This window comes from Cricetulus griseus, chromosome 3 (assembly GCF_003668045.3).
Source record: "Cricetulus griseus strain 17A/GY chromosome 3, alternate assembly CriGri-PICRH-1.0, whole genome shotgun sequence".
Lineage (NCBI taxonomy): Eukaryota > Metazoa > Chordata > Mammalia > Rodentia > Cricetidae > Cricetulus > Cricetulus griseus.
Window position 1 is genome coordinate 147224918 of NC_048596.1, and position 26323 is coordinate 147251240.

The 26323-nt window shown below is 40.9% G+C and overlaps 1 protein-coding gene across 3 annotated transcripts in view; it reads left to right on the forward strand.

Moving 5' to 3' along the window:
• The window catches only part of LOC100765471 (protein kinase C-binding protein NELL1), an 864465-nt gene that overhangs the window by 215826 nt on the left and 622316 nt on the right, over window positions 1-26323 (forward strand). For all 3 annotated transcript variants that reach the window (XM_027410508.2, XM_027410509.2, XM_035442493.1), the window contains 4 exons: window positions 13260-13332; window positions 13947-14029; window positions 24462-24596; window positions 25677-25779. In XM_027410508.2, coding sequence (XP_027266309.1) covers window positions 13260-13332; window positions 13947-14029; window positions 24462-24596; window positions 25677-25779 — 394 coding nt within the window. The remainder of the gene's footprint in view (window positions 1-13259; window positions 13333-13946; window positions 14030-24461; window positions 24597-25676; window positions 25780-26323) is intronic.

Below are 26323 nucleotides of genomic sequence, written 5' to 3' on the forward strand. Positions count from 1 at the left end.
CTCTCTCTCTCTCTCTCTCTCTGTCTCTCTCTCTGTGTGTGTGTGTGTGTGTGTGTGTCCTTTTTCCTTCCCTCCCATTCCCCATTTCTTTCCCTCCCCTTTAAAACTCTGGGGCTACAGTCATGAACTTCACAGGTCAGTTGGAAGACTATTTAAGGATCAGCCTTGGCTGCTTCCCCCTACATTTATTTATTCATATGCCTGCTATAGGCTGGTGAAACTAGAAGTCTGATTTATCTTGGATAGTTTCAGTCACATGGTTGGCTGGGATAATGTCTGAACCACATGTCTGTCATTATGCAGCAGGCTAGTTTGGACTTGTTTCTGTGGTGATTCGGGATGTATTAGGAGAGGAAATAGGCATAGGTCTTGAGGCCTGGCCTTTGTACTGGCACTGAACAACTTTTAACATGTTCTACTGGACAAAAGGAACCATAAGGTCAACCCTGTGTTCAAAGCTGGGAAGCAGGCCCCTATTCTAGATGTGAGGTCTACAATTTCAGTTTGGGATGTGTGTGTACAAGAAGAGGAACTCTTACACTGAAATAATTCTCTGACTTTCTCACTGAAGTGTCTCTGTTTTAACATATTCACTGGTGTGAAAGTATCGAGAAGGTTAGCTTCATTAACAGTTGACACTTGTAGTCCTACTACATGGGACTTAGTCGGGCACCATGATCTATTTAAGGCTTGTTGTTACTGTCTTTGAATTCTTAGTAATTTTTCAAATAGGATACTTAAAAATTGCACAATTGTTCCTTAGTATCATCTGTATGTTTACTGCTTTGTTCTTGCTTTCTAGACTGTAAGCCTTGCCAGGTTCAGAACATGTCCCTATTTTATTTAGAAAGTATTTAAACTAGTGCCTATCTGTAAATAATGGAGTTATATTCCAATAAACCTAATGTAAGTTGAAAATATATTAAGTCAAAAATTTATTTAGTTGCTGGGGCATGGTGGTGCATCCCTGTAATCTAAAGACTTGGGAAGTGGAGGCAAGAGTATCAGGAGTTGCTACATAGCAAGCTCAGATCCAACCCAGAGTACACGAGGCCCTGACTAAAACAGATAAGCAAACAAACTGCCTTTAGTACAAGAGCATACCAAAAACATTCCCATTTTGCATTGCTGGTTGCTTCTCTTGATCTTGTGGCTGCCAGTCTATTACAGCTGTGGTTCTTGGAGGAAGACTGTCAACATGAACGAGTGGCCAAGACCAATCCTTCACAGTAAAGACTTTATTCACAAATGACAAGGGGCTGCAGCCAGGAGATGAGAGTCACGGCTGGCCATGCTCATATCCATGGCGAGGAGAGAAATGGGATTTTAAAAATTAAAATGAAGAAGGGACATAAATAGTTTGGAAATAACTATGTTTGACTATAAGGTTCAATTATACGAGTGTGGTTTGTTCCAAATCGAGTGAACAGCTACACCGGAGTATTGTTTTTAATAATATCCATTCATTTGTGTTTGTTGACAGGATGCATTTTTGAGTCTTTTGAGGTAGTTCTTGTTATCAGGCAGTATGCATGCTTCTGGTCCATGCCTTGTCCTGACTCCATTTTCATTAGAGTTTTATAGAGGGAATCTCTTTTAATTCTGACAATTTTGACATTGTTTTACCATATATCCCGAGCCCCCAAAAGACAAAAACACAAATTCTGAAGTACAGTTTAAATTGACTATGTATTGCTTTCACACTGTTGCAAATTTGAAAAATTAAAAGTTAAACTATCAAAAGTTAGGGACTTTCTGTAGTCTTAAAAATGAGTGAATACAGTGAATACAGAACTACATGGTGGACTATCCAGAGTTCTCTAGATATAGAATGAATATGTATAGGTGGGGATTTATTAAATTGGCTCCCAGCATGTAGTCTGGGTAGTTTAGCAATGTCTGTTTCACACTGGAAATGCCAAGAGTCTGGTAGCTACTCAGTCCTTGAGGCTGGCTGTCTTCACAGTCCCAACCTGCCGCTGAAGGTCTGGAGGATTCCCAGCGAGCTGCTGGTCTTTGTCTGCATAGCAATCCCGAAGAAGCTGGTTTTAATAGTAGTGATGGAATGCTGCAGCAACAGAATATCTGGATTTGCCAGTGAGAGTGAAGGCAAGCAGGCTAAAGGGAAAACTTCTTTTCTCCATGGTCTTGTATCTGGACTGCCACCAGAAGGTGACATTCAGAATTAGGATGGGTTATTCTGCTTCAAATAATGTGATTAAGGAAATCCCTCATAGGAGTGCCCAACATCTTGGGATTTTATTGATTGCAGGTGCAGCCAGGTTGACATCCCAAGATTAGCCATTGCAGATATCTTACTTGTAAAGTGATAAATAAGTCTGTCACAGAGGTAATGCAAATTGAATATGCATATGCATTAAAGGTACCTGGCATATAAGAGGCCACATTACACACAGTCCATCTTGTCTCTCTTGTGTACTTTATGCAGTGCTTCACTCCACACTGTAAAGTAGTATACACTCTTACTGTATTTAGGGGGACCCCTATTTTCGTTAGGAGGGTATGACTGAGAGAACAGTGGGCCCTATCTGTTGTAGCCTTGGAATGTGTGACTCTCTCGGCATCAGGAATCTTGGTCATCAGCGCTTATGTGCACAGAAAGGACATGGAGAGTACATGGAGAGGATACAGATAAGCCATGGAGAGTACACAGAAAGACAGAGAGAGGACATGGGGAGGATACAGGACACAGAGAGAACAACAGGGAGGTTCTGAGCTTGCACAGTTGTTTTGCTGCCAATGCAGGTTGGGGAATGTGGATAAGAGAACCAATAACTTAATGCTTTTGGGACCTCAGACTTCTGCTCTTCATCATTACCTAAGCTAATTATACCTTACATTCAGAGAATCCTAAAGAGCTAGTGATTATTATCTCCATTGCACATCTAAGTCAATGGGACTCTAAGAGATTAAGCAATCTGCCAACCCCACATAGCCCATGAGTGATGGAGATGATATTTAAGCCTGGGTGTTTTTTTTTCCCCACAGTCTGATCATTCATCCAACGAGTATTTATTAAAAGCTTCATAGGGTGATTAGAGAGACATCTCATGTGTCATGGATGTGAGCAGACCTATTATTTAATTCTGGATTTCCAGGGATAGATTTCCAGTTGATTGTTGGGGAGAGAGATAGAAGAGACTGGCTGTTGTACATAGCCCATTTCCCTGGGCAGCAGGATGGTTCTCTTTGCCTTCCAGTAGTAGTATGAATTTATAGGGATGCTCACTGGGATCTCAAATTTCATCTCCTCAGATTTCTGGGCACCAGACAGTGCTCCTGGCCATCCGTTGGTGAGGTATGATGACTTGGGTACAGGAAATATGTCAACGCCTCATTACGGAAATTACCTCTTGATTAATTCAGTGCTGCAAACCTCTGCCTGAAGAGGAGTCAGCCATGTCTTGAGAGTCAGCACATCTTAGGGCTTTGTACATTCAGCCTTGGGATTCTGCCTCCTGGGCCCAAGACACACACCTGTTTTATTGCTCTGGAGTTAAATGCATATGATGTGTTTCAGGCTAAAATAACATTATTTTCTATTTTTAAATATTAATGTGTCGCTTCCTAAGCAAAGTAAAGCAAGAGCATCTCAGGTGTCAAGCCCGGGTAGATTGTCACAGAGAATGTGATAACAGCCATGCAGATTAAGAAGCATAGGATGAGGCATGGCCTTGGTGAGTGGTTTACAAGCCTCTGTATCACTGATGAGTCCCCTGTGAAACATACACACAACCTGAGAATTTCTGTACCTCAGAACAATGTCTTTCTGAGCAAATAGCTATCCAGTAGAGAGAGACATGACTGTCACAGATTTTCATTACTGGGATGGTTGGCTACCCACTCAATTTCACTGTCATGCATCTTAGCTGTTTTTGCTCTTATTTCAGAGTATTAGAAATAATTAAACCTAGAGGAAGTTCTGTAGGGGCTGGGAATATAGCTTGCCTCATATACACAGGCCCCGGATTCAAACTCTAGCACTGCATAAACCTCGATTGGTGGCACACACCTGTAATTCCAGTGCTTGAGAGGTGGATGCAGGAGGATCAGAAGTTCAAGATCATGCTCAGCTGGCTGTAGGGAGCCCAAAGCCAGCCTGGACTACCTCTTCTCAAAAGGTGTAAAGGGAGTGAGGGTAAAGAGATGAGGGACTGAGTGTTCTGACGGGTTCCAATCAGCATAGGTCTCCAGGAAGATTCCCCCCCAAAGCATTTGGCACAGGTCAAGGTGTCCTGAAAGTCTTTCCTTTTCCCTCTTATTTTGTTTAAACTGCATCAAAGGTCTCATGTAACCCAGGCTGGATGACACTGAAAGTCTGATCCTCCCACCCGTAATGCCAAATTCTGGAATTATGGACATAACCCACCAAGCCTGTTGTTAAAGAGGTGTTGGGAATTCCACCCACAGCTTCATGTATGCTATGCAAACACTCTACCTAGGATATCCCCAGCCCTGAATGCTTTCTCTTACCTGGTCATCTCTCTCTCCTTTAACAGCTGAGCTGTCACTGCAAAGTAAAATTGATTACAACTTTTTGCCTTAATACGGCAGCTGTTGTTTTCTCACCTCAGCTGCTTCCCATAATCCCGCAGATGGTAAACATATGCTTATAGGCACAAAGCAAAAGAAGCTGTATTGGATTCCTCCCGTTCTTAATTCCTATTTTCCCTTTCATGCAGAAAGATGGAATCTCAGCACTGGAAAGTGTATACATTTATAGATTAATATTTCTCTGCATTAAGACTTTGGAAACAGCAGGGCAGCTAATGATATGCTAATGAGCTGACAGTTTTTATGGATCATAATGAAAGTCGACAAGTGTCTTTCTTGGCTTTTATGCAAGCTGGGATATTTTATTCACTGTCTTCCGGGCAGAGATAGGCGATGGGTTGCATCTTGAAAATGTTCCTCACCAGCTCGTACTTTCCATGATCCTGTAGTCAAAGCTTGGGTCTCTGCCAGGTTATAAACAGAACACATCTTCATCCATATATTTACATGCCTGGCAGGGAACACAGCCATTTTCCTCTCCCTTTCAAAGCAATTTGTTTCAGTGTTTTTAGAAAAAAAAAAAAAAAAAAAAAAAAAACAGAACCAGTTCCTTCAATGTAAACAGAAATCTGCAGGGAAATAAGAGCTTTAAGAAAGAATTAGCATTTGTTTGGCCTTACAGCATCTTCCATTTGTGTTAGAGAGTACAGAGTGTTTAGGAGGGTTTGCTAATCTCAGTTATCCTGTATGTAAGAGGGCCTTAATGGCGTCATTCTCTGATTTTTTTTATTATCTTTCTATTTTTTCTTACTGAGCAGCAAAAAATGTTGGAAATAATGGGAGTTAGTTTCACAAACATTAAAAATGCAAACATAATTCTTATTGGTTGGAATTTATTTTTCAGTTTCAGGGCAAGTTGTCTGCAGGAGGTAGATTTGGCAACAGGTGGATTAAAGGAGAGGGAGAGAGTGAATTCCTTCTCTGTTTTCCATTCTGACCAATGGCAAACATGTGGGTTCTGCACTTCAGGGTTTCAGACCCCCTGATGTGTAGCTCCACAGACAAAGACATAATATAAATGTAATGGTGGTATGTGCGTGAACTCAGGCTACCTAGAGGCAGTTCTTCTTTTCAGTGTTTAAAACTGACTTGATAGACATTGAGCAATGAAGATAAGCTGTAGTCATTTCAGTAACAGGAGCTCTTTATTTCAGTGTCTTGTTCCTAGGTTATTGCCTTAGTTAGGGTTTCTGTTGCTGTGAAGAGACACCACGACTACAGCAATTCTTATAAAGGAAAACATTTAATTGGGGTGGCTTACATTTTTAGAGGTTTAGTTCATTATCATCATGGTGGGTGGCATGCAGTCAAACATGGTGCTGGAGAAGGAGAGTCTTACATCTTGACCCAAAGGCAACAGGAAGTAGTCTAAGTGTCACACTGAGTGAAGCTTGAGCAAAGGAGATCTCAAAGCCTACCCCACAGTGACACACTTCCTTCAACAAGGCCATACCTACTCCAAATGTTAGACCCCTGGAAAACTCAGGTATCGGGGTCCCAGGCCACGACCGAGGTCACCCCAATCACCAGGCGGATTCGAGAGCTTGCTGCAAACTGCATGAGGCTTTATTGTAATTTAATGAGCTAACCCCATGTTAGTGCGGGTCTTTCACCCACCCGCCATGGCGGATGGCTAGCAAAGACAACTCCTAGGGACTTCCGAGAGATTTTGTAGTGCAGCGTAAGGGGAGTGTCTAGGGGTACGCACAGGCTCACGATTGGTGTGCCTCCAGGCTTGCCCTGTGTTGATTGGTCAACTGGTTGTTATGGCCCATAGGCCCTCCCAGGGTGGTTGCTATGCTCTCTACATCATTGCTGTGCGCTTGTCCGTAAAGTACACCCAGGGTCGTAAAGCATAGCACTACCAGCTAACTTCTGATTGGTTCCTTGTCACGAGGCAGGCATCTGACTTTCTAGTGTCTAGGACAAGGTCAGACAAGCATGTGTTCGGCCGTTATGGCTGCCGGAAGGGGAGCTGGTCCTTTCACAACAAAACCACACATCCTAATAATGCCACTCCGTATGAGCTTATGGGGTCAATTACATTCAAACTACCACAGTTACACATTTAAAACTTTGACATTGTATGGCATCCCAGTGTCATCTTGGGGTTAGACGATCTGTACTATTTGGTTTAGAATTCAGGTAACCAGTAGGAAAGTTATTAAAAGTATCAAAGCCTTAAGTTTCATGGGAGAGGTTGGATAGAAGAAAGGCAAGGTGATGAATCAGCCTACCTCCATCTAAGGCTTGAAAGTCATCTTATTGTAAAGACAAATTAGGCTTATTCCTGTTCATGATTACAACTCTATTTCTCAAGGATTGGACTATGCACCACCTGTAACCTTAACTACAAATGGTTCTGTACTGTCTGTTCCAGAAAACAGCACCCATGTCCTTGTTTCAAGAAGTTATAACCATTTTGCAACCTTACCTTTCTTTCAAAAGGTTGTTATGACTACCTTGTTTTGACTACTTGTTGTCATAACTACTTTGTTATGACCACCTTTCAACATGTCTTTATTTCAGGAGGTCATTATGACTAACTTGTTATGGTTATGTTCTGTTCCTGTAACCCTGCTTATTTTGTATGCCAGATCCCCCATTTGGAAACCTCCTACCCCTGAACTTTAAAATCCTTGTTTTCTTCACATCCAAGGCTGACCTCTTGAACCCTGCCTTAGGGGAGAGGCATCTCATGTACAGGAAAAAAAAGATTGATTTTATTAATTTGGCCATGATAATTTGAGTCAGTGGTCTTTTTGTTCACATCTTTGGGACTAAAAAAGGGGGAAATGATATAATTATGCTCTAAGAAAAATATAGTTAAGATGGCTGTTTATAAACTATAACCACAATCAATTTTGTAAGGAAAAAAAAGAGCCTCTGGAAATGAAACTTTTGCTTTTTTTGGTATAAAAGATGTTGCTTAACTGGGGCTGAAAAATCAGCTGTGATTTTCAAGAGATGAACATTGTTTGGTAGGAATCTTCTGAGAATTCTGGAGTATTTCCTCAAGGTTAGCACACAGAAGGTGTTGTCAAGAGGAGGCCAAGGCTGTATCTCAAGCTTGCAGCCAAACTTCGTGATTTTGGTGGAATGAAGGCTGTAGGATTGAAGGGGTCATGGAAAGCTTTTGATGTTTGGTACTCTGAGGCAGCATTGGAATCTCCATGATGAGAGGTCATCTGTGATGGTACAGCATTAGTTGCAGTGGAGACCCAAAGATTGAATGGACCATGGAGAGAAGCTGAGGCTAGTCACTGTGAGAGGACAGGAAAGACTATCAGTGAAGACACAGTTTCATTTACAGTGGAGACAGTTGTTACGTGCAGTTCTTCCCACCAGTCTGATCCCAGAGCCTCGTCAGCCCCAAATGAGCACATGAGACTTACATTAATTGTAAACCTGTTGGCCGGTGACTATGGCTTCTTATTGGCTAGCTCTGTCTTAACTATTTACTCATTTCTATTAATCCACATATTTCCACGTGGTCTTATCTTATCAGGAAATGCCAGACTAGCAAGTTATAGTTGGTGTTTTACCTACTCTTTTACTCTTTAGGGGGACCACCACCCAGCTCCCAAATAAGTACATATATGGAGACTTTACATACATAAGACTTTTTCTTTCTTATAAGTGCCTGGTCTTAGCTTGGCTTATATCTGTCCAGCCTTTCTTAAATTATACCATCTAACTTTTGTCTCTGAAACTTTATCTTTTTCTATTCTACATACCTTTCTTTACTTCTTATTCTGTGGCTTGTTGTGTAGCTGGGTGGCTGACCCCTGGAATCCTCTTCCTTATGCTCCTGGATCTCTTTTTCTCCTTCTGTTTATTCTACCAGACTATCCTATCCTTTATTCTGCCTTGCTATTGGCCAGTAAGTTCTTTATTAAAATCAGGTGCTTTAGACAGGCAAAGTAACACAGGTTCACAGAGTTAAACAAATGTAACATAAAATAATGAAACATATCTTTGTATCATTAGACAAATATTTCACAGTGTAAATGAATCTAACAGTACATTAATGCTCTGCAACAGATCCTAGCATATTATTGATGACAAGACCATGGGACAGTCACCACGTACAGTATAGGTGTGAAGTGGAGTCAGCCTACAAGACAAGGTGGATGACAGAACTGAAGAGTTTGAGCTTCCAAGGCCCTTATAGTGCCAGAAAATTGTGAGTGAGTTTCAGATGCCAGACATTGAGATAAAGGATTTGAATCTATGCTGCTGTTGCATTTTGGTTTTGGTTAAGAATGCTTGTTTTTATATTCCATTTCTTCAATTTTGGAAGAAAGTATTCAACTTATTTTACCAGAACTTAAAGCTAAGAGTCTTTGGTCTTTAAAAGTCATTGAAGTTTAAAACTGATGAAAAATTTAAAGACTTGCAGGACTTTTGAAGTTGGACTTTGTTTTTTATTGTAATAGTAACATGAAATCTTGGGGGCACACAAGAAAGAAAAGATTATAGTTTCATGGTGGTATGTTTGTATGTAAAGTTAACAAGGAATCAGTTGTGCTGGTTACTTTTCCTCAACTTGATACAAACTAGAGTCACCTAGGAAAATGTAATCTCAATTGAGGAATTACCTACATCAGATTGTGCTGTTGGGCGTGTATGTGAGACTTTATAAATTTGCTTACCAGTTAATGTAGGAGATCTCAGTCCATTGTGGGCTGTACTACCCCTAGGCATGCCTGGAATATATGAGAAAACAGACTGAGCAAGACAGGAAAACAAGGCAGTAAGAAGATTTCCTCCATGGTCTCTGCTTCAGTTCTTGCCTCTAGGTTCTTGCTTTGGCTTCCCTTGACGATGGACATTTAATACAAATAGACCCTTTCCTCCATCAGAATGTTTATCACAGCACTAAAAAAATCAAACTAAGATAGTCCAGTCCTAAGCCACCAATGCCTATTCACCATCATGGTGAATCAATGAAAAAACTTCTGGTCCTTATATTGGGGAGGAGGTGCAAGTATGCACATTTATACCCAGATTTCTGTCAGTTACACACACTCATTAGACAGACACTTCTGTGGGCATGTTTATGCTTACACACACTCTTCTGTGGGTTACATGAGTATTTGTAGCAACACTTTAGTGGGGCACATGCACATTTATACCCATATTTCTGTCAGTTACACACACACACACACACACACACACACACACACACACACACACACACACGTACACACATTTCTGTGGTTCACATGCACATTCCCATCCACACTTCTGTGTAGCACACACACAATCATACCCACTCTTCTGTGGGTTACACACATTTACATCCACCTTCTTGTGAGTTTCAGTTGGTATTGCTGTCCTATCTTCAGCTTCCTTTCAACCCAGCATCGATTTGTTTCATTCTGCATCAAGTTAACATCTTGATTTATGTGGCAAGAACAAGTTTTCATGCCCACGTGTGGGCTGACCCCTATGACTTTTTCTCAGAAAAAATTGCCAAGTGCTTTGGGTTTTTGTGTTAATGAGCATTGGAAAGCTGTCAGCCCTTATTTCAGTTTTTTCAAGTCAACGTCATTGACCTTCACCTAATGATCTATCACACACACACACACACACACACACACACACACACACACACACACACACACACACACACTCCAGAGATCAAAAGAGGAAAAACAGAAGCAAGGAAGGGTAGTAGGAAGTAATTTGTAACTTAATTTTTAATCTAAAATGAGTAAGGTCACTTCAAAGAAGGCCAGGGAAAGCTATTGTGCCCTAGATTCTTATTAGGCCAATGCATGTCTCATCTTTTCAAGGTGATTTTCCATTTTGTGGGGGAGAGATAATTTATATAAAACACATTTCTGAGAACACTTCCTGTGGCTTATTCAAATCTTCTGACATAAATGAATGTGCCTGGTCCTCTCCTGATGCATGTGTGTCTTCTGCATACCTCTGTATCACCAAGGTTGACTGGTACTCTTGGTTTGCCTGGGAGTTTGTCAGTTTTACTAGTAAGATATCCCTTATTATAGAAAACCTCTACATATTGGGCAAACCAGTGTGGCTGGTTATTCTAAATCTATCTGGAATCCACTTGGTTACATAGTTATTTTTTAAAAAATAAATTTAATATTACATTTTTGCTCTGTATTTTAAATTATATTGTACTTTCTATTATATAAAATATGTTATAGATTTTAGTAAATCTATACAATAACAGACTCTTTATGGAATTTTTACATAAGTATCCTGATTTGTTCATGTTTACCCTATCTTTCTCTATTGTCCCCCTAATGCCCTCTCTTTTCCCACAGTTTTCCTTCTTCACCACACATATAATCCTCTTCTGTTATAACATCTCTCTCTCATACACAAAGGTTCTGCACCTTAGAGAATGTTCAATAGTTTTTTTTCTTCCCATTATCCTCTGTGGTCCTATCCTCCTCTTAGACTTTCTTTCTCTCCCACACAGTCCTGTTCAGGTTTCTTATAGACAGATGTTTTCTATCATGACATTTAATTTTCTGTGGAGCTCTGTTCTTTAATGGAAATCAATAGTTTTTTCTGCATAAGCATATATTTCTGCATATACACTATATACATTAATGGAAAAGCAATTAAAAACAGGAGGTCTCATAGGTGACAGTGTAGATTCATATGCCTGTTAAATTAACCCAAATCTTGTGTTAGAGGAATTGTTAGCTTTTGGATGCAGCATCTCCCTTCCAGATGACTGATACTTAGAGAAGGTTGCTCTCTTCTTGTGCAGTCCACACAGTAAGCCAGAGTTAAGATCTAGAACCAGGCTTCCCCTGACTTCTAAGCATGGATTTTGTCTGTCTGTCTGTCTGTGTCTGCTGCCTTCCTTCCTTCCTTCCTTCCTTCCCTCCCTCCCTCCCTCCCCTCCCTCCCTCTGTCTCTGTCTCTGTCTCTGTCTCTGTCTCTGTCTCTGTCTCTGTCTCTCTCTCTCTCTCTCTCTCTCTCTCTCTCGCTCGCTCTCTTTCTATCTGTCATCTATCTTTCTATGTTTTTCAAGACAGGGTTTCTCTGTGTACCTCTGACTGTCCTGGCACTCATTCTTTTGACCAGGCTGGGCTTCCACTCACACAGATCCACCTGCTGCAGCCCCTTGAGTTCTGGGATTAAAGGTGTATACCACCACTGCCTGACATGTTTCTTTCTTTTTTAAGTTCCAATGTGTTTGAAATTTGCCCTGCCTCTTGAAGCAACTGCTTGGCTCTGAAAGATGGAACATGTTTGTATCCAAGAGAAGCTGACTCAGGTTGCATTAATCACTGTATGAGATTATGAATTAATAGTGAGGAGCAGTAACAGGCTCCTCTCCCATGGTGAAGCCATCTCCCCTCGTGATCAAAAGCACTGCTTCCTACCCGAAGACAATGAGGTTAAGGGAAGTTTCCAGTTGTGCTGTTGATCTGCCCTGGTCCTGTTATTTCTATTAATATTCCCAATTAAATTTCATATTGAAGTAATAAGAAGAGAGCAACACATGCTGATTGCCTTGTTTAGAAGGAATGCACATAAATGTTAAATGTTGCTCTCTCTAAAGACTTGCACACTATCTTAAGCCTATATTTTATTTATAGATGAAGCTCAATATTCCGAGCCAGCATCCACATCTACCATCTGCTCTCTTCTATCTCTTCCAGTAGATTTAAAGGAAAAAAAAGTCCCTCTAAAAACAGAATCTTAAATTTAACTTGAAAAATCCCAAAGCCAAGCCAATGTTTTCTTTGAGAGATCAGTCCCCGATGACTGTCTCAAATTTGGTCTTTTCTTCCCATCTGAACTGTAGTGTGAAAGCAGCTCCTTCTTGGAGATGCTGATCAAGTTTTAAGACTACTGCAAAGACTCAGTGGTGTTCAATTAGTTGAAGAGTGAAAGTTGTTGCTTAGTTTGCCTTTGATGTCTAATTTTATTTCCCTAACTAAATGAATCAATAGAAGTGTTTATTTGGATTGGGAGTGTGGCTCTATGGGTAAATCAATTGCTGTGAAAAACTGAGGACTGGAGTTTGAAGCTCCAGTACCTACTAAATGCTGGGTGGGTGTGGACACCTACTTGTCATCCTAGCACTTAAGAGTTGGAGATAGGATGCCCAGAACCAGTTGAGTAGCTAGAATAACCATGGGGCTCTGGGTTCAAATGAAGTGAGGAACCATGCCTCAATACATACAGATTGAAGAAGACGCCTGACCTCTACATTCATGTGGATACATGTACGCTCATACTTGTGCCCACATTCTTAAAACAGCATATACATATGTACATAGACTGTTCACATGCATATGCTAAAATGAGAAATATTTATTGTGTTTGTTCCCATTAAGTAAATAATCATTACTTAATATTACAGGTTGATTAGGACATAAAAGAGTGTATTCTACAATGGCTTTTTAATTTGATAGTTTATGAATACAGATACTTCCTAACGCATCCTTGGTGTTGTTCTTGCTAGTATAAACCAGATGGAGTTAACTATGGCCTTCTTAAGATGAATGTGCATTTTAAGATGTATCTTGACAGGGTTGATTTGGAGCAGTGGAATGGTGCTGACCAGCTGACTGAGCTAGTGAACTAGTTTTGCTAAACACCATCTGTCCAGCATGGATATGGGGCTTCACTGGGCCACTGGTAACTGTCGTCTTCATTGATACTTATCTCTTCTTTGTCAGGGGATCATTCAAGATGGCAAGATCATCTTCATGCCGAATGGGTTTATCACACAGTGTCCCAACCTAAATCGCAGTAAGTGGCACTTAGGTATTTCTGAATTTAATATTATATGACTTATTCCTAGTGTTAGACAAAAACATCTGGAAAGATATGCATAAATTATATAAGATTGGCTTTGGAGAGAATGGAAACAGTAAAAGGATTATCTGTCGTAGATATTACTGTGTCTTTCAAGCTTGAAAAAAGATTTTGTGTTATTTACAAAATTATAGTTTGGGGATAAGAAAAGATTAGACAAAGAGTTCTATATATTATAACAAAAAGACACATTTAATATATTATATAAATATATGTTTAGTGTAATAATATGTATCTCACAAAACTATTCTTTAAATTTTTGATCTGGGTGTGAGTTACTTCTTGGAAAATTTTCTCTTTTTATCAGTCACTTTTCAGTACTTTAAAAACATCATGTTCTTTTCAGTTAATTGCCTCTTCCTTTCTGTTTTTTAATCATTAATAAAAATGGGGGAAACAGTATCAGGACCAGAAATGCTCTGCCATTTCCCTCAAATTTTAGTCTCAAGAAAGCAGAACTCCTTGTGTTTTTAAATAACGTTTGTTTCAAATTTCTCTTTCTTGTTTGAGCACAAGATGAACACATACCTTCTGTTTTCTTTATTGAGCTTGCCCAACATGCAGTGATTTCCTGAGCCTGGTTCAAGGAATAATGGATTTGCAAGAGCTTTTGGCCAAGATGACTGCAAAAGTAGGTGTCTAAATTCATTGTGATGTTCTGTCTCAATGTCCTGTCTGGAATTCAGAGCGATCTGTCTTAATCGAAACACTTTTTTTAGCATGGCATGTGTTAATACAAAATATTTTATTTTTTCTTGAAATGGAACTACCTATAGTAAGCACAATGATTGAGGCCTTTGATAAGATTAGGCTGTATCACAGTGGTTTTCTTGAGAAGTGCTGAGAAGCAGAAAGCAGTCTGTACCACTGTAGGTTCCTTGTGACTGAAAAAAGAATTTACCCAGTGGCTATGAAAGCAGTAACAATGAGAGATGATATATGGGCAGAATCACTGCAGCTTGTGAGCTAATGCATTTTGGATGTAAGAATAATTGATAACAATCAGGAGGGTAAAACAGCTATCGTGGGCAGATTTCTGTCATTCAAAGGCATTACATCAAGCTTCTAATATGTGACTCATTTTCAGATTGGTTCTGGGTTAAGTGAAGGGGCAAAGATACCTTCAGTTGTATCATGCAGAATACATACTTCATCATTTACACAGCAGACATTGTGTATAGTTCTGGGATTTTCCTGGGAACCTGTTAGACACAAAGAGGCAATGATGAGTAAAACAATCCCTCAGAAATGTTCATGTTGAGTAGCTGTGACCAAAATGTAAATAATTAGGAACTTTCATATATATTCATGAAGTGTGGCTTCACGTGAAAAGCCAAAGCCTTGTGGAAAAGGGCACGGAAATTAAAAATAAAACAAAACAAAACAAGATAGAAAATGCTGTTGTTGTGGCAGCGATCAGTCCTGGACATGGATTCTGGCCTAGGGCAAAGGAAGAATTAGGTTGGGCCTAAGAGACATTATACTCTGCAGAAGTAAGAATTTTAATAACAGTGAAATTGATACATTAGTCCCATTCTACCAGTGGCTGACTGCTGCCAGCCCTCAGCTGGGGCATGTGGAAATGTAGGGGGAGGTGAGAAAATGATTGGAAGCCATAGATCACACCATGACTGACAACCTTTTTTTATCTCAAACTAGACTTTTGGCCATGACGTCTTTTCATGCTGTGTGTGTGTGTGTGTGTGTGTGTGTGTGTGTGTGTGTGTGTGTGTGTGTGTGTGTACATGTAGGTGGGTACACCCATACATAGCGTTAAGGCCAATATTGCTATGTACCAGAGTCATTTCTGACCTTAGTTTTTGATAGAGTTTCTCACTGTACCTGGATCTCATCAATTGACTGTATTGGTTGGCCAGTGAACCCAGAAATCCTCCTGTCTCTGCATCCCCATTGCTGATATTATAAGTGTGTGAACATACATGGCTTCTTACCTGGGCAGCACAGCAAGCTTGTAAACCACCAAACTGTCTTCCCAGTGTCCCAAGCTAAATCCTCTTTTTTTTTTTTCTGGAAAAGAAAGACAGAATACTTTTTGTGAAGAGAAAGATGGAGACTGAGGCTAGAGTCCTAAAGCATTAGCTTTTCACCTTGAGAGTGTGGAGGAAATTGGAATTGCAGGCAGTTATTCACCATCCCAGCTTGTGGCACATAGAAGCTTTTATGTCCCATTGTCTGCAGCAGCTTGATCTCAATACTGGTAATTATATTTTAGCATGCTAGCAGATTTTTAGAACAAGACACATGCCACTCAGCCTCAGGTGATGGCTGGCCTCCATTCTCACTCCCACTATGCTCTTTTCTTTCCGACTCTCCCCCTATGTCAATGCCATTTTTCTCTTTTCAGCTGTATACTGTCTAGGAACCACAATGAACTATACCCTTTAAACATTATTATGTAAAATGGGTGTTTGTGAAGTAGAAGACATTTAATTATGGGAAACTGCAAGCTGAAAATGGTTCATTCACCCTCTAAACCCACTCTCTTGGAGGCGCTTGCAAATTTATGAATCTGTTCCTTCTAAACTAGATAGTTGTATAATTTTGCAAGGGAGTTTTTCCATTTCCACCATATTGTTTGGAATCTATGGTAATCTAGAATGGCAACTGGACACACACACACACACACACACACACACACACACACACACACACACACACACACACACACACACAGTTTTGAGACACAGTTTCTCACTATACACGCATCTCTTCAATTGACTGTATTGGTTGTCCAGTGAGTCCCAGAAATCCTCTTGTCTCTGCGTCCTCATTGCTGATATTATAAGCACACAAGCACACATGGCTTCTTACCTGGGCAATGGAGATACCAAGGCAGGTCCTCAAGCTTGTAAACCACCAAACTATCTTCCTTCACACACACATACACACACACACACACACACACACACACACACACACACACACGTGTGTGTGTGTGCCTAACTACCTAATTGTGGACTTTGCCAGGCCAAGTGACAAAATTTAGGATACTGTGCATATACTTGTTTTATTTAAAATACAATCAAATATAGCCTAAAATGTAACCATTGAAAAGTGTGAAAACCATTCTTAGCTTCTAAGCTGTACAAAATTAAATGGCAGACACAAGGGCTATGTGGAGCCCAGAATTGATAGAGAGGAAACTGGAAACACATTCATTAGCTAACCCTGTTGAACACTTTCTATGTGTTTATTCCAATGATTATTTTTTATGTGTGCTATCCCATCAATTCTCTAAATAATTCTGAGAGCTTAGTTTTATTTGTTAGCAAACTTCACAGATGAGAAGACTGTGGATCAGAATGGGTGAATAGCTCTTCCTGAGATAACAGACGGCAGAGCTAGGACCAGAACTCAGATCCCAGAAAGATTATGGTTGGAGAAAAGGGATTGTAACGAGAAACCAAATAAAATGTGAGGAGGGAAAGAGGTGGGTGTTATTAGATGGACAGCAAGAGGATGGAGGCATCAGAAAGGGGAAGGAAGAAGAAATAAAAAAAACAGCCACTTGTTTGAGCCATGCCTAAGTTCTCAGATTCCCTGTAGGGGTTGAATGTAGAGCCTGAAAGCTACCCAGTGTGGATGAAGCTGGGGCAGGAACAAGACTTCTTGCCTCACCCTTTGCCTATGAACAGCTTGTTCCCCTCCTTTGAGCCCTGGGTTGACATTGTGTATACTTCTGCAAAGATGGGGACCCTTTGTTTATGTCACCTGACTTTACAGAATCACCCTCCCTGCCCATGACAGGCCAGGGGAAGTCTGTGGGAAGAATTTGTAAAGAATTTTTCAAGGACAATTTTTTTCCCTCCTGCCAGTGGGAAGGTCTGAACAGGAAGGCTTTTCTATGGTGCAGAAGGTTTGCCTCTTCTGCACTGTGTATAAAGCTTACTTCCTTTTCATTTGTCCTCAATTGAGGATCTAGCCTCCCAGAGCCTTCCCTTTGTACAGGAGTTTCTTTTAAGGATCACATCTTAGACTATGTTGTCTGTCTGTTCTACTTCCTCCCATGGAACCATCAAGATGGAAGTCTAAGGGCTCTGTATTTCAGCAGAAACCTTCAGGATATAGGTTGGCTTTGGTATTTGCTGGTCACCTGGGATCCCTTCTGTCATTCTTTTAGCTTTCATGTCTTTCTTTTGAGCTACATCTGTGGTGACTTGAGATTTTTACTCATATGTTGGTTACAGGGTTTTAGTTCATTCAAGTGGAGAGGTCCTTCAGGATATCTGATCTACCATCTTGGTGGAAACAAAACATCATTTACTGTTTTGGAAGATTGATGATATGGAGTCTGGAGATGTGAGGCCAACTGAAAGTTAAATACAATTCCAAGATGCAAAGAGAATTCTATGGCATCAAGTAAACTTGGAGTCAGAATTTATCTTCAATTAAATAAACCCAGTAAGACAAGTGTTAGTGGATGGGATTGGAACTAGGTTTGGCTTATCCAGCAGCTGCTATTAAGACAGAAATTTAATGAGAGAGCCCAAGGCAAAGATGGAGTCAGGGATTTGGAATCCTAATGATCTGATCCTAAGGCTCCCTTTGACATTGTTTTAGATGTTCCTAGTCTTGAACAAGCCATTGGATTTTTTAACTGTCACATCCCCATCTGTAGAGAGAACTATTCCTTACATCAGCCTGTGAGCTTCAGTGCAGGATAGAGGATGCACATTCAGTGAGCATTGGCAGTTATTCATACTGGTAAACCAGGAATAACCAGTGCTCTCTAAGGAAATACATACTTTCCTCAGTGGCTAGATATCTCAAATACTGGCAGCATCTCCTAGGTGCCATCAGGACTTTCATCTGAAGCAGGAGAGGACTTGAAAGACATTTCATATATGGGTTTTCATACCTGGGTTGTAGTGGAAACCACAGAGTTCTTCTGGAGAGCAAGTCCAGGCCATGCTGGTGCCACCCCTCAGTATGTGGTCCTGGGTTGTACAAGAAAGAAAACTGAGCAATCTACAAGAGCCAGCAAGTGAGCAATACTCCCTCCATGGACTCTATATCAATTCCTGCCTTCAGGTTCCTGCTTTGAATTTGCCTAGGCTTCCCCACCTGATAGAGAGTAAACTGTAAGCTGAAATAAACCTTTCCTTCTCAAGTTGCTTTTGGTTATGGTCTTTATCACAGCAAATGAAAAGGAACTAAGATGTTGTCTTTCTGAGACTGACTTGATTTCCTTTGACTGCTATCTCCAGTTGCATCCATTTTTCTGTAAACAGCGTAACTTCATTCTTCTTTATGATTGATAAGCAACCCGCTGCGTGTTATGTACACATTTATCCCTTCTTCTGTTGTTGGGCACCTTGGTTTGTTCACAACGTAGCTTTGTGAACAGTCAGTATTGACATGCAACTATCTCTGTGATGTGTTGTTCTGGAGTCTTTGGGGAAGATTCTGAGAAGTGGCATAGCTGGGTCACATAGTAGGTCTATTTTGAGGAACTTCCATACTGATTTCAATAGTGGCTTATCTAATGCATGATCCTACTCAGTATACAGCGTTTCTTTTGACTGCCCCCTCGCCAGCAGTTGCTTTAATTTGTTTTCATGATAACTGCCATTCTGGCTGTGGTGAGATGGAATCCCAATGTAGTTTCTCTTGGCATTTCTTAGATAGCTAATGTCTTAATTTTGTTTCTTGTTGCTGTGATGAGAGACCCTGAAGGAGATAGGATTATTTGGCTCTTTGCTCCAGGTTACAGTCCATCCTTAATAGGCAAGCCAAGGCATCAGGAACTTGAAGCACCTGGACAGTTTATATCTAGTCAGGAGCAAAGAGCAGTGAAGGGATGGATGCATCTTTATGCTCAGTCCTTTGCATTTAGCTCAGTGTTCAGCACATGCAGGGTGGATTTCTGCACCACAATTAACCAAATTGAGGAAAACCCTCAAAGATATGCCTACAGGCAAACCTAATCTACACAAGTCCTCACTGAGACTCTCCAGGAAATTCTAGATTATGATAAATTAACATTTAAACTCAACCATCACAATGAGGGTAAACATTTTCTCATATGCTTATTGGCCATTTGTACTCCATCCCTTGAAACCATCTTTTCCTTTCATTATGTCCATATGTTTGTATTTTTGATGTTTAGTTTTTGGAATTCTGTTATACTGAATTTGAAGATATTAATCAGAGCTAGCTAGATTTTCTAGGACTGGGAATTCCTGAATAAAATTACATTTATTTGCTTATTTATGTTTACATGTACACATATGCACATGACACAATGTACTGTGTTGGGCAGAGTCGGCTCTTTCCTTACATCATGTGTTTTCTAGTGATGGAACTCAGCACTGACAACACACAGCTTTACTTGTTGTAACAACCTGCCAGCTCCTAGACCTGGAATTTCATCACTACTTTTGTTTAGATCTCTGAAATCTGTGTGGGCAAATAAAATCTCAGTTAGAGTGGCATTTTAAGCTGTGACATATTTAATTTTGAGAACTTTCTTGTTTTGAGGACCTCAGTGATGATTTTTCAATTAAGCTTAAAGGTTTAACAATGGTTTACATTTCCTCCCATCCATTTAACAAACACCAAATAGTACTTCAAGCAAAAAGGCAATCTTCTGTATGACTAATGGACTCGTATCCATTCATTGACCTCTTCCTGTGAAAATGCCCTCCACTGTCTGTCTTTGAATGTGTAGAGCTGGGAATAAATGATTCAGTCCATGGTTGCTTAGATAAGTGCAAGGACAGAGGTAAACACAACAGAGATGCAGATCTGAAACCCTATCTATATGGGATCTCAGGCATTCTCAGACAGAAGCAGTTGTGTAGAAATAGCTTTGGAAAATGAATTTGTATAAATTCAGCATGCTCCTACCAATGACAGAAAATGTAATTCACTTTTTGACTCAGAGCTGTTTTTCTCCTTTATTGTTGTTATAGGATTTAACAGAGGAAAAGAAGGCAAGATTACATATTAAATGCCTCTGAAAAATTAGATTTTTTTACCTTAATATCCCTATGCCTTTGATATCTGTCTGTTACACTCTCTTTATTATAGAGAGCAGGGGTTTTCCATGTTGCTAGAAAGAGCTAAACATATTAAAACTCAAAAGAAAGTTCAGAAAGGAAAACAAAATGCATTGCATTAAAAGTGAAGTTTTCTTCGGGCTGGAGCCTCACAGATGGACATAGCTCAGTGTTGTTGGATGGACACTGGTGATAACTAAGGCTGACCTCACGGAAGCTCCTAGACGGTCACAGAACTTCAGTAGCTGGAGCTTGTTCTCAAGTCATGGGGTCTTTAAGGAATTTCCTTCTTGGAGTCACATAGACACTAGAGTTGTTCCAGATTTGCAGAATGAGGTACACATACTTCCTGTCAAGGTTGTAGGCACTTTTAGCTAGTACATCTAGCTCACCTGTTTTCTTTTTTCTTTTTGTTCAAGTCCGGCTCATGCAGGAAATATTGAGGCTAATAGATGGAATAAAGATAAAAAGACAAACAGGGTATGTACACTCATATTTGGATTTTAGACATAGAGCAAAGGGTTACTAGTCCACAATCCACACCACCAGAGAAGCTGGGAAACAAGGAGGACTCTAAGAGAGACATACATGGTCCCCCAGAGAAGGGGAAAGGGACAAGATCTCCTGAGCAAATTGGGAGCACGAGGGGAGGAAAGAGTGAGCTAGGAGAATGAGAAAGGGAGAAAGGGAGGAGTGAGGAGGATACGAGGGAGCAGGAAGTTTGAGTTGGGGAAGAATAGAGGAGAGCAAGATAAGAGATTCCATAATATAGGGAGCCATTATAGGTTTAAAGAGAAATCAGGCATTAGGGAAATGTTTGTCTGTAGATCTACAATGAGGACACCAACTAACAACCTAAGCAACAGAGGAGAGGCTACCGTAAATGCCCTCCCTTGATAATGAGATTGATGACTGACTTATATGCCATCCTATAGCCTTCATCCAGTAGCTGGCGGAGGTGAAAGAAGACACACAGCTAAACACTGAACTAAACTGGAATCCAGTTGCAGAGAGGGAGGAGTGATGAACAGAGGGGTGAAGATCAGGCTGGTGGAACCCACAGAAACAGCTGACCTGAACAAGGGGGAACTCTTTGTCCCCAGACTGATAGCTGAAACCAGCATGGGCCTGATCCAGACGGCATGAATGTGGGTATCAGTGAGGGGACCTCAGAAATCTATGGGGCCTTTTGTAGTAGATCAGTACTTATCCCTGGCATAGGAATAGACTTTGGGAGCCCATTCTATATAGAGGGATACTCCCTGAGACTAGACACAAGGGGGTGGACCTAGGCCCTATCCCAAAGGATATGACAGACTCTGAAGACCCCCTATGGAAGGGTTCATCCTCCCTGGGGATCAGAAAGGGTATGGGATAGGTAGATTGTTAGTTGGGGGGGCAGGGTAGGAGGGGAGGCAGAGGGAACTGGGATTGACATGTAAAATAATATTGTTTCTAATTTAAATAAAAAATGGTGAGAAAAAAGATAGTGAGTGATGAGCTGTAATTTTATTATTGTTGATGTTCTTGTGCCTTGGTTATTAACCTTGGCAAACTCTTGAAGTGTATTTTTATCTGTGCTTTCTCAAGAATCCCCAAAGATCTTAATTATCATAGATTGTAGAAACGTTATGATTAGACTGGAGCTTTAAATGAAATGCAATACTTTGGAAGATCATACATATTAGAAGGATCTGTAGGGAGTTCAAGGCAAGTTTGTCTGTTCTCCAGGATGAACATGGAGAATGTAGGTAGTTGAGGGACCTGTTTTCTTTCTCCATGGTTTTCCATCTCAACCATAGGAGGCAACGAAGGACACATTCCTCTGAGAAATTCAAGTGCTTTAAGGAAAAGGATGAGGAAATGGACACAAATGACCATATTGTTAGTTACAATTACACATGGGGCTGCTTTTCAGAGAGAATTGCTGTTAGAAGCACAGGGAGAGAGCATGAGCCTGACTGTTGGCTATTAATAGTGGATGGGGTGGGCATCATTTTCTTCAGTGGTGTAGCCACTGATGAGCTGTTCTTGCACCAGTTCATGTCCCACCCATGCTTGGGTAAGGAACTACAGTCAAGCTTAGTGGGTCACACACAAATAGAGGACACGGAAATAAGAGGGTTCTTCTTGAGAAGAAGGGTTCCCGAGGGGACAGAGGGGGATGAGAGAGAATGAAGTGTGAGTGAAAATGACTTAAATCATTATATAAATGTATGAAACCATCACACAATAAAAATATTGATAAAAGAAAGGTTGTGGAACTCTTGTTTCTCAGGCTTGGTTTAAAATAGCCAGTGTTGGATCAAAGGATGCTGTGGTCTCTAAGGGGAACACTTGCAAGGCATTGGAAGTAAAAGTGTGATTTAGAAGGAAAAGAGAAATTAGGAATTTGTACTTATTCTCATGATGGCACTCCTTATGTGACAAACGCTGGGGTGGGGAGACTGCAGTTCTTCTGTATGGATGTCACAATGGACACCTCACACCAAATAGCTGCATTTAGGCTTTCATTAATTTTCTTTTTTTGTGTGTGGTGCCAGGAATGAAACTAGGCTTCACACATTCCAGGCAGGTACTTTATCATTGAGCTACATTTCAACTCAATGCTGTGCTTGAAGGAAAACTAGAGTAGGCTGGATGAAGACCATTTAAGAAAGAATTGGAACCACATGCAGAGGAGCTGTTACGGAAACTTAGTAGTGCTGAGTGTGGCCAAGGGCAGGGTGAGGCCAGGAGGACCTCAGCTGTCTGAAGACAAAACTTGCTCAGGATGGGATCAAGGGTAGGGTGAAGCCAGAAGGACCTCAGATGTCAGAAGTTAAGACTGGCTCAGGATGGGGTCAAGGAAAAGCAGTCTAGCAAGGGAAGGGGAGAGAGATTTCTTATTCTAGATCAAGAGGATTGTTATGAGAGCTTCAGCCCTGGAGATAATCTGTCTCAGGGCTTCCTTGTGAGGTGGCTAACTTTATATTCCCCTTGAATTCATAGAATAAGAATCTGTGGTTAAAAGCAATGAAAGCCTATCTCAGAGGCGTGTGTGTGTGTGTGTGTGTGTGTGTGTGTGTGTGTGTGTGTGTGTGTGTGTGTGTGTATGTGTTTATGTACTTGAGGGTGTGTGCACATATGTACACATGCATTTGCAGACCAGAAACTGATGTCAGTGTCTTTCTCGACCACTTTTCACCTTATTTTTGAGATTGTCTCCCCTGGAATCTGGAGCCCTTTGATTCAGCTAGTTTGACTGGCTAATGAACTACAGAGGTCTGACAGTCATAATCTCTCCCTCTCCTCAAGATTATAGATAACTGTGGTACCCAGCTTTGACCTGGGTGCTGGGGATGGAACTCATGTCCTCATACTTGCCTGGCAAGTACTTTACCTACTGAACCATCTCTATTCACAAATGTACAAGCAAGCAAGCAAGCAAACAAACAAACAAACAAAAGCTTCCGATCTTAGTTGTGGGTTTACTTAGCTCTACCGCTCTTTCTCCGAATGCTCAAATGAATTCCTGGGCATTCTGTTTGGGGACACTGATCTGTGAAGATACTGGGCTCTCCAATAGTTTCCTTTTCATATTCCAAGTCCCCAGAATTTTCATCTGAGAGGAAGTTATACCTTCTCTCTTGCAAACTGCACCCAGGGGATGGTGGGAGACAGATGCAAGTGTATGGGGCTTCCCAGTTAGATCTCTGCACAACATCCTAATTAGTTCCTGGAAACACTTCCACTGTCAGCACATCTGTGTGAGTTTGTGCTGTAAGCACACACTGTCATGGATACCCGAGAGGCTCCAGAGACACTATTTAATGTCTCATTTGATGTTCATTAGACCACAGGAGACAACATGTCTTCAATTTCGTATGATGTTTACCTGTGTGAAAACCAGAAAACAGATTATGCCAAGAACCAGGAAACTACTAAGTGGTTTTATTTTCCTCTGTGCTTGGATCCCCTACCCTCCACCTTGTTACTATTAGCTTTGCTGGAACAGTGCAATGGAATCCCACAAATTGCATCCACTAAATCTTTTCACAGCTGAATTATGCAGAGACAAGACTTGGTCAGCTGGAAAATTGCCATTGTGAGAAGACCTGCCAAGTGAGTGGGCTGCTCTACAGGGACCAAGACTCCTGGGTGGATGGTGACAACTGCAGGAACTGCACATGCAAAGTAAGGCCCTGGCTAAAGTTTCAAGATACAGGCTCACCCACTGGAGTACAGCTAAGCTACTTTGCACATAATGCTACTTCCATTATACTCACTTCTCTTTAATAACCCCAACAATTTCCAAATACTTAGAAATTAAAGTCCGCTTCTTCATTATATACTTCGTGATTTAATTTTATGCTTAAGCCTCTTACTTTTTGGAGTTTGAGAGTTGAGTGTGGAGGGAGACAGAGGTTCCTTTGATTTCCAGACCTAATGAAACTTGGTTCTCTTCTCCTAGAGCACACATTTTAAGATTTAATTTTACTATTTTTAATCTTGAGTACTCACCCGTGTCTCGGTGTGAGTGTGTGCATATGAGTGTAGGTATCCACCGGAACCAGAAATTTTGGGTTTCCCTTGAGCTGGAGTTACAGATGTTTGGGAGTGGCCCAACCTGGGAACTGAACTCAGATCCTCTGAAAGGGCAGTGTGCACTCTAGAGTGCTGAGCCACCTCTCCAGCCCACAACATACACTTTTAATAGTTTAGTCGTCTCTCAATGTTTGTTTTATATTTTTGTAAGAGGTCTGCATCTGTTCCCAAGAACTGCAGACATGCCCCCCTCCATGCTTTACAGAGTAGTCACCATCTGCAGACACCTTCAGTTTCAGAAAAGAGCCCACTCCTAAATTAGTATGTAAACCCTGTCCAGTTGAAAATTACTCGATAAATATCTGAAGAATGCTATTGTTTGTCCAGGAAAATTCAAAATGGATTGTTAGAGCCTTAAAAGTGATTGACAGGGTCTACTAAAGGTGTTATTTGTGTCTCATAGAAATAGACTTTTTGTTTTCAGCCTAATCTACTTAGTCCACATGGGCAGGTGGATAAAGCCAGCAATGTTTATCAGAAAAGTAATTGAGGTGACCCAGGTTCATTTGGATGGGAGAGAATACTTTATTTGTGGTTGTGGAGGGGAATGGGGATTCCCCACACTACCCTGGCTTGCTGAGGCTCTGGAGATGAGAGGGGAAGCTCCTCTGAAACAGACTTGTTCAGAGGATACCTCAGAGACTTCTTTGTCTGTCTTTCCCTTCTCAGAGTGGTGCTGTGGAGTGCCGAAAGATGTCCTGTCCACCTCTCAATTGTTCCCCAGACTCGCTTCCTGTGCACATTTCCGGCCAGTGCTGTAAAGTTTGTAGACGTAAGTATTTGCCTAGGCTCAGGGTAGGTCTCTGAGCTTTTAGAGTTATTCATTTTCTTCTATTTTCAGAACCCAGCTAATATTTAGGAATTGAAACAGTGCCAGTTGATCTGACACTGGATTAAAGGGCCATGCATTTCAACTCCTTCCATTGAAGCAGACATTGTGTACCTGCGCCTCCTCTTCAGAAACACCAACCCATCCCTCTTAGTTACTGTCCTCCATTCTTTACATCTGAAGTGACCAAGGTGCTTCTTCAGGCTCAAACACCAGGCCAAACTTGAAGACTGAAAGTACAATCTGAATTTACAAACCCCCAAGTGAATGTGGTTCGATCTTCATTTTGAATGATCAAGTTAAGGCCCAAATTCTATATTCAGTTTTTCTGAGGCTTCGGACATATATTTCACTATTAGGGTAACTTTATTAGAAATTTCAGTGTGAAATTAATTTCAAACACTGAAGTATTTTTCTTCAGTGTTGGCTAATCCAAGTAATAATGATTAAAAATAATTCTTCAGGCTAGAGAGATAGCTCAGTAATT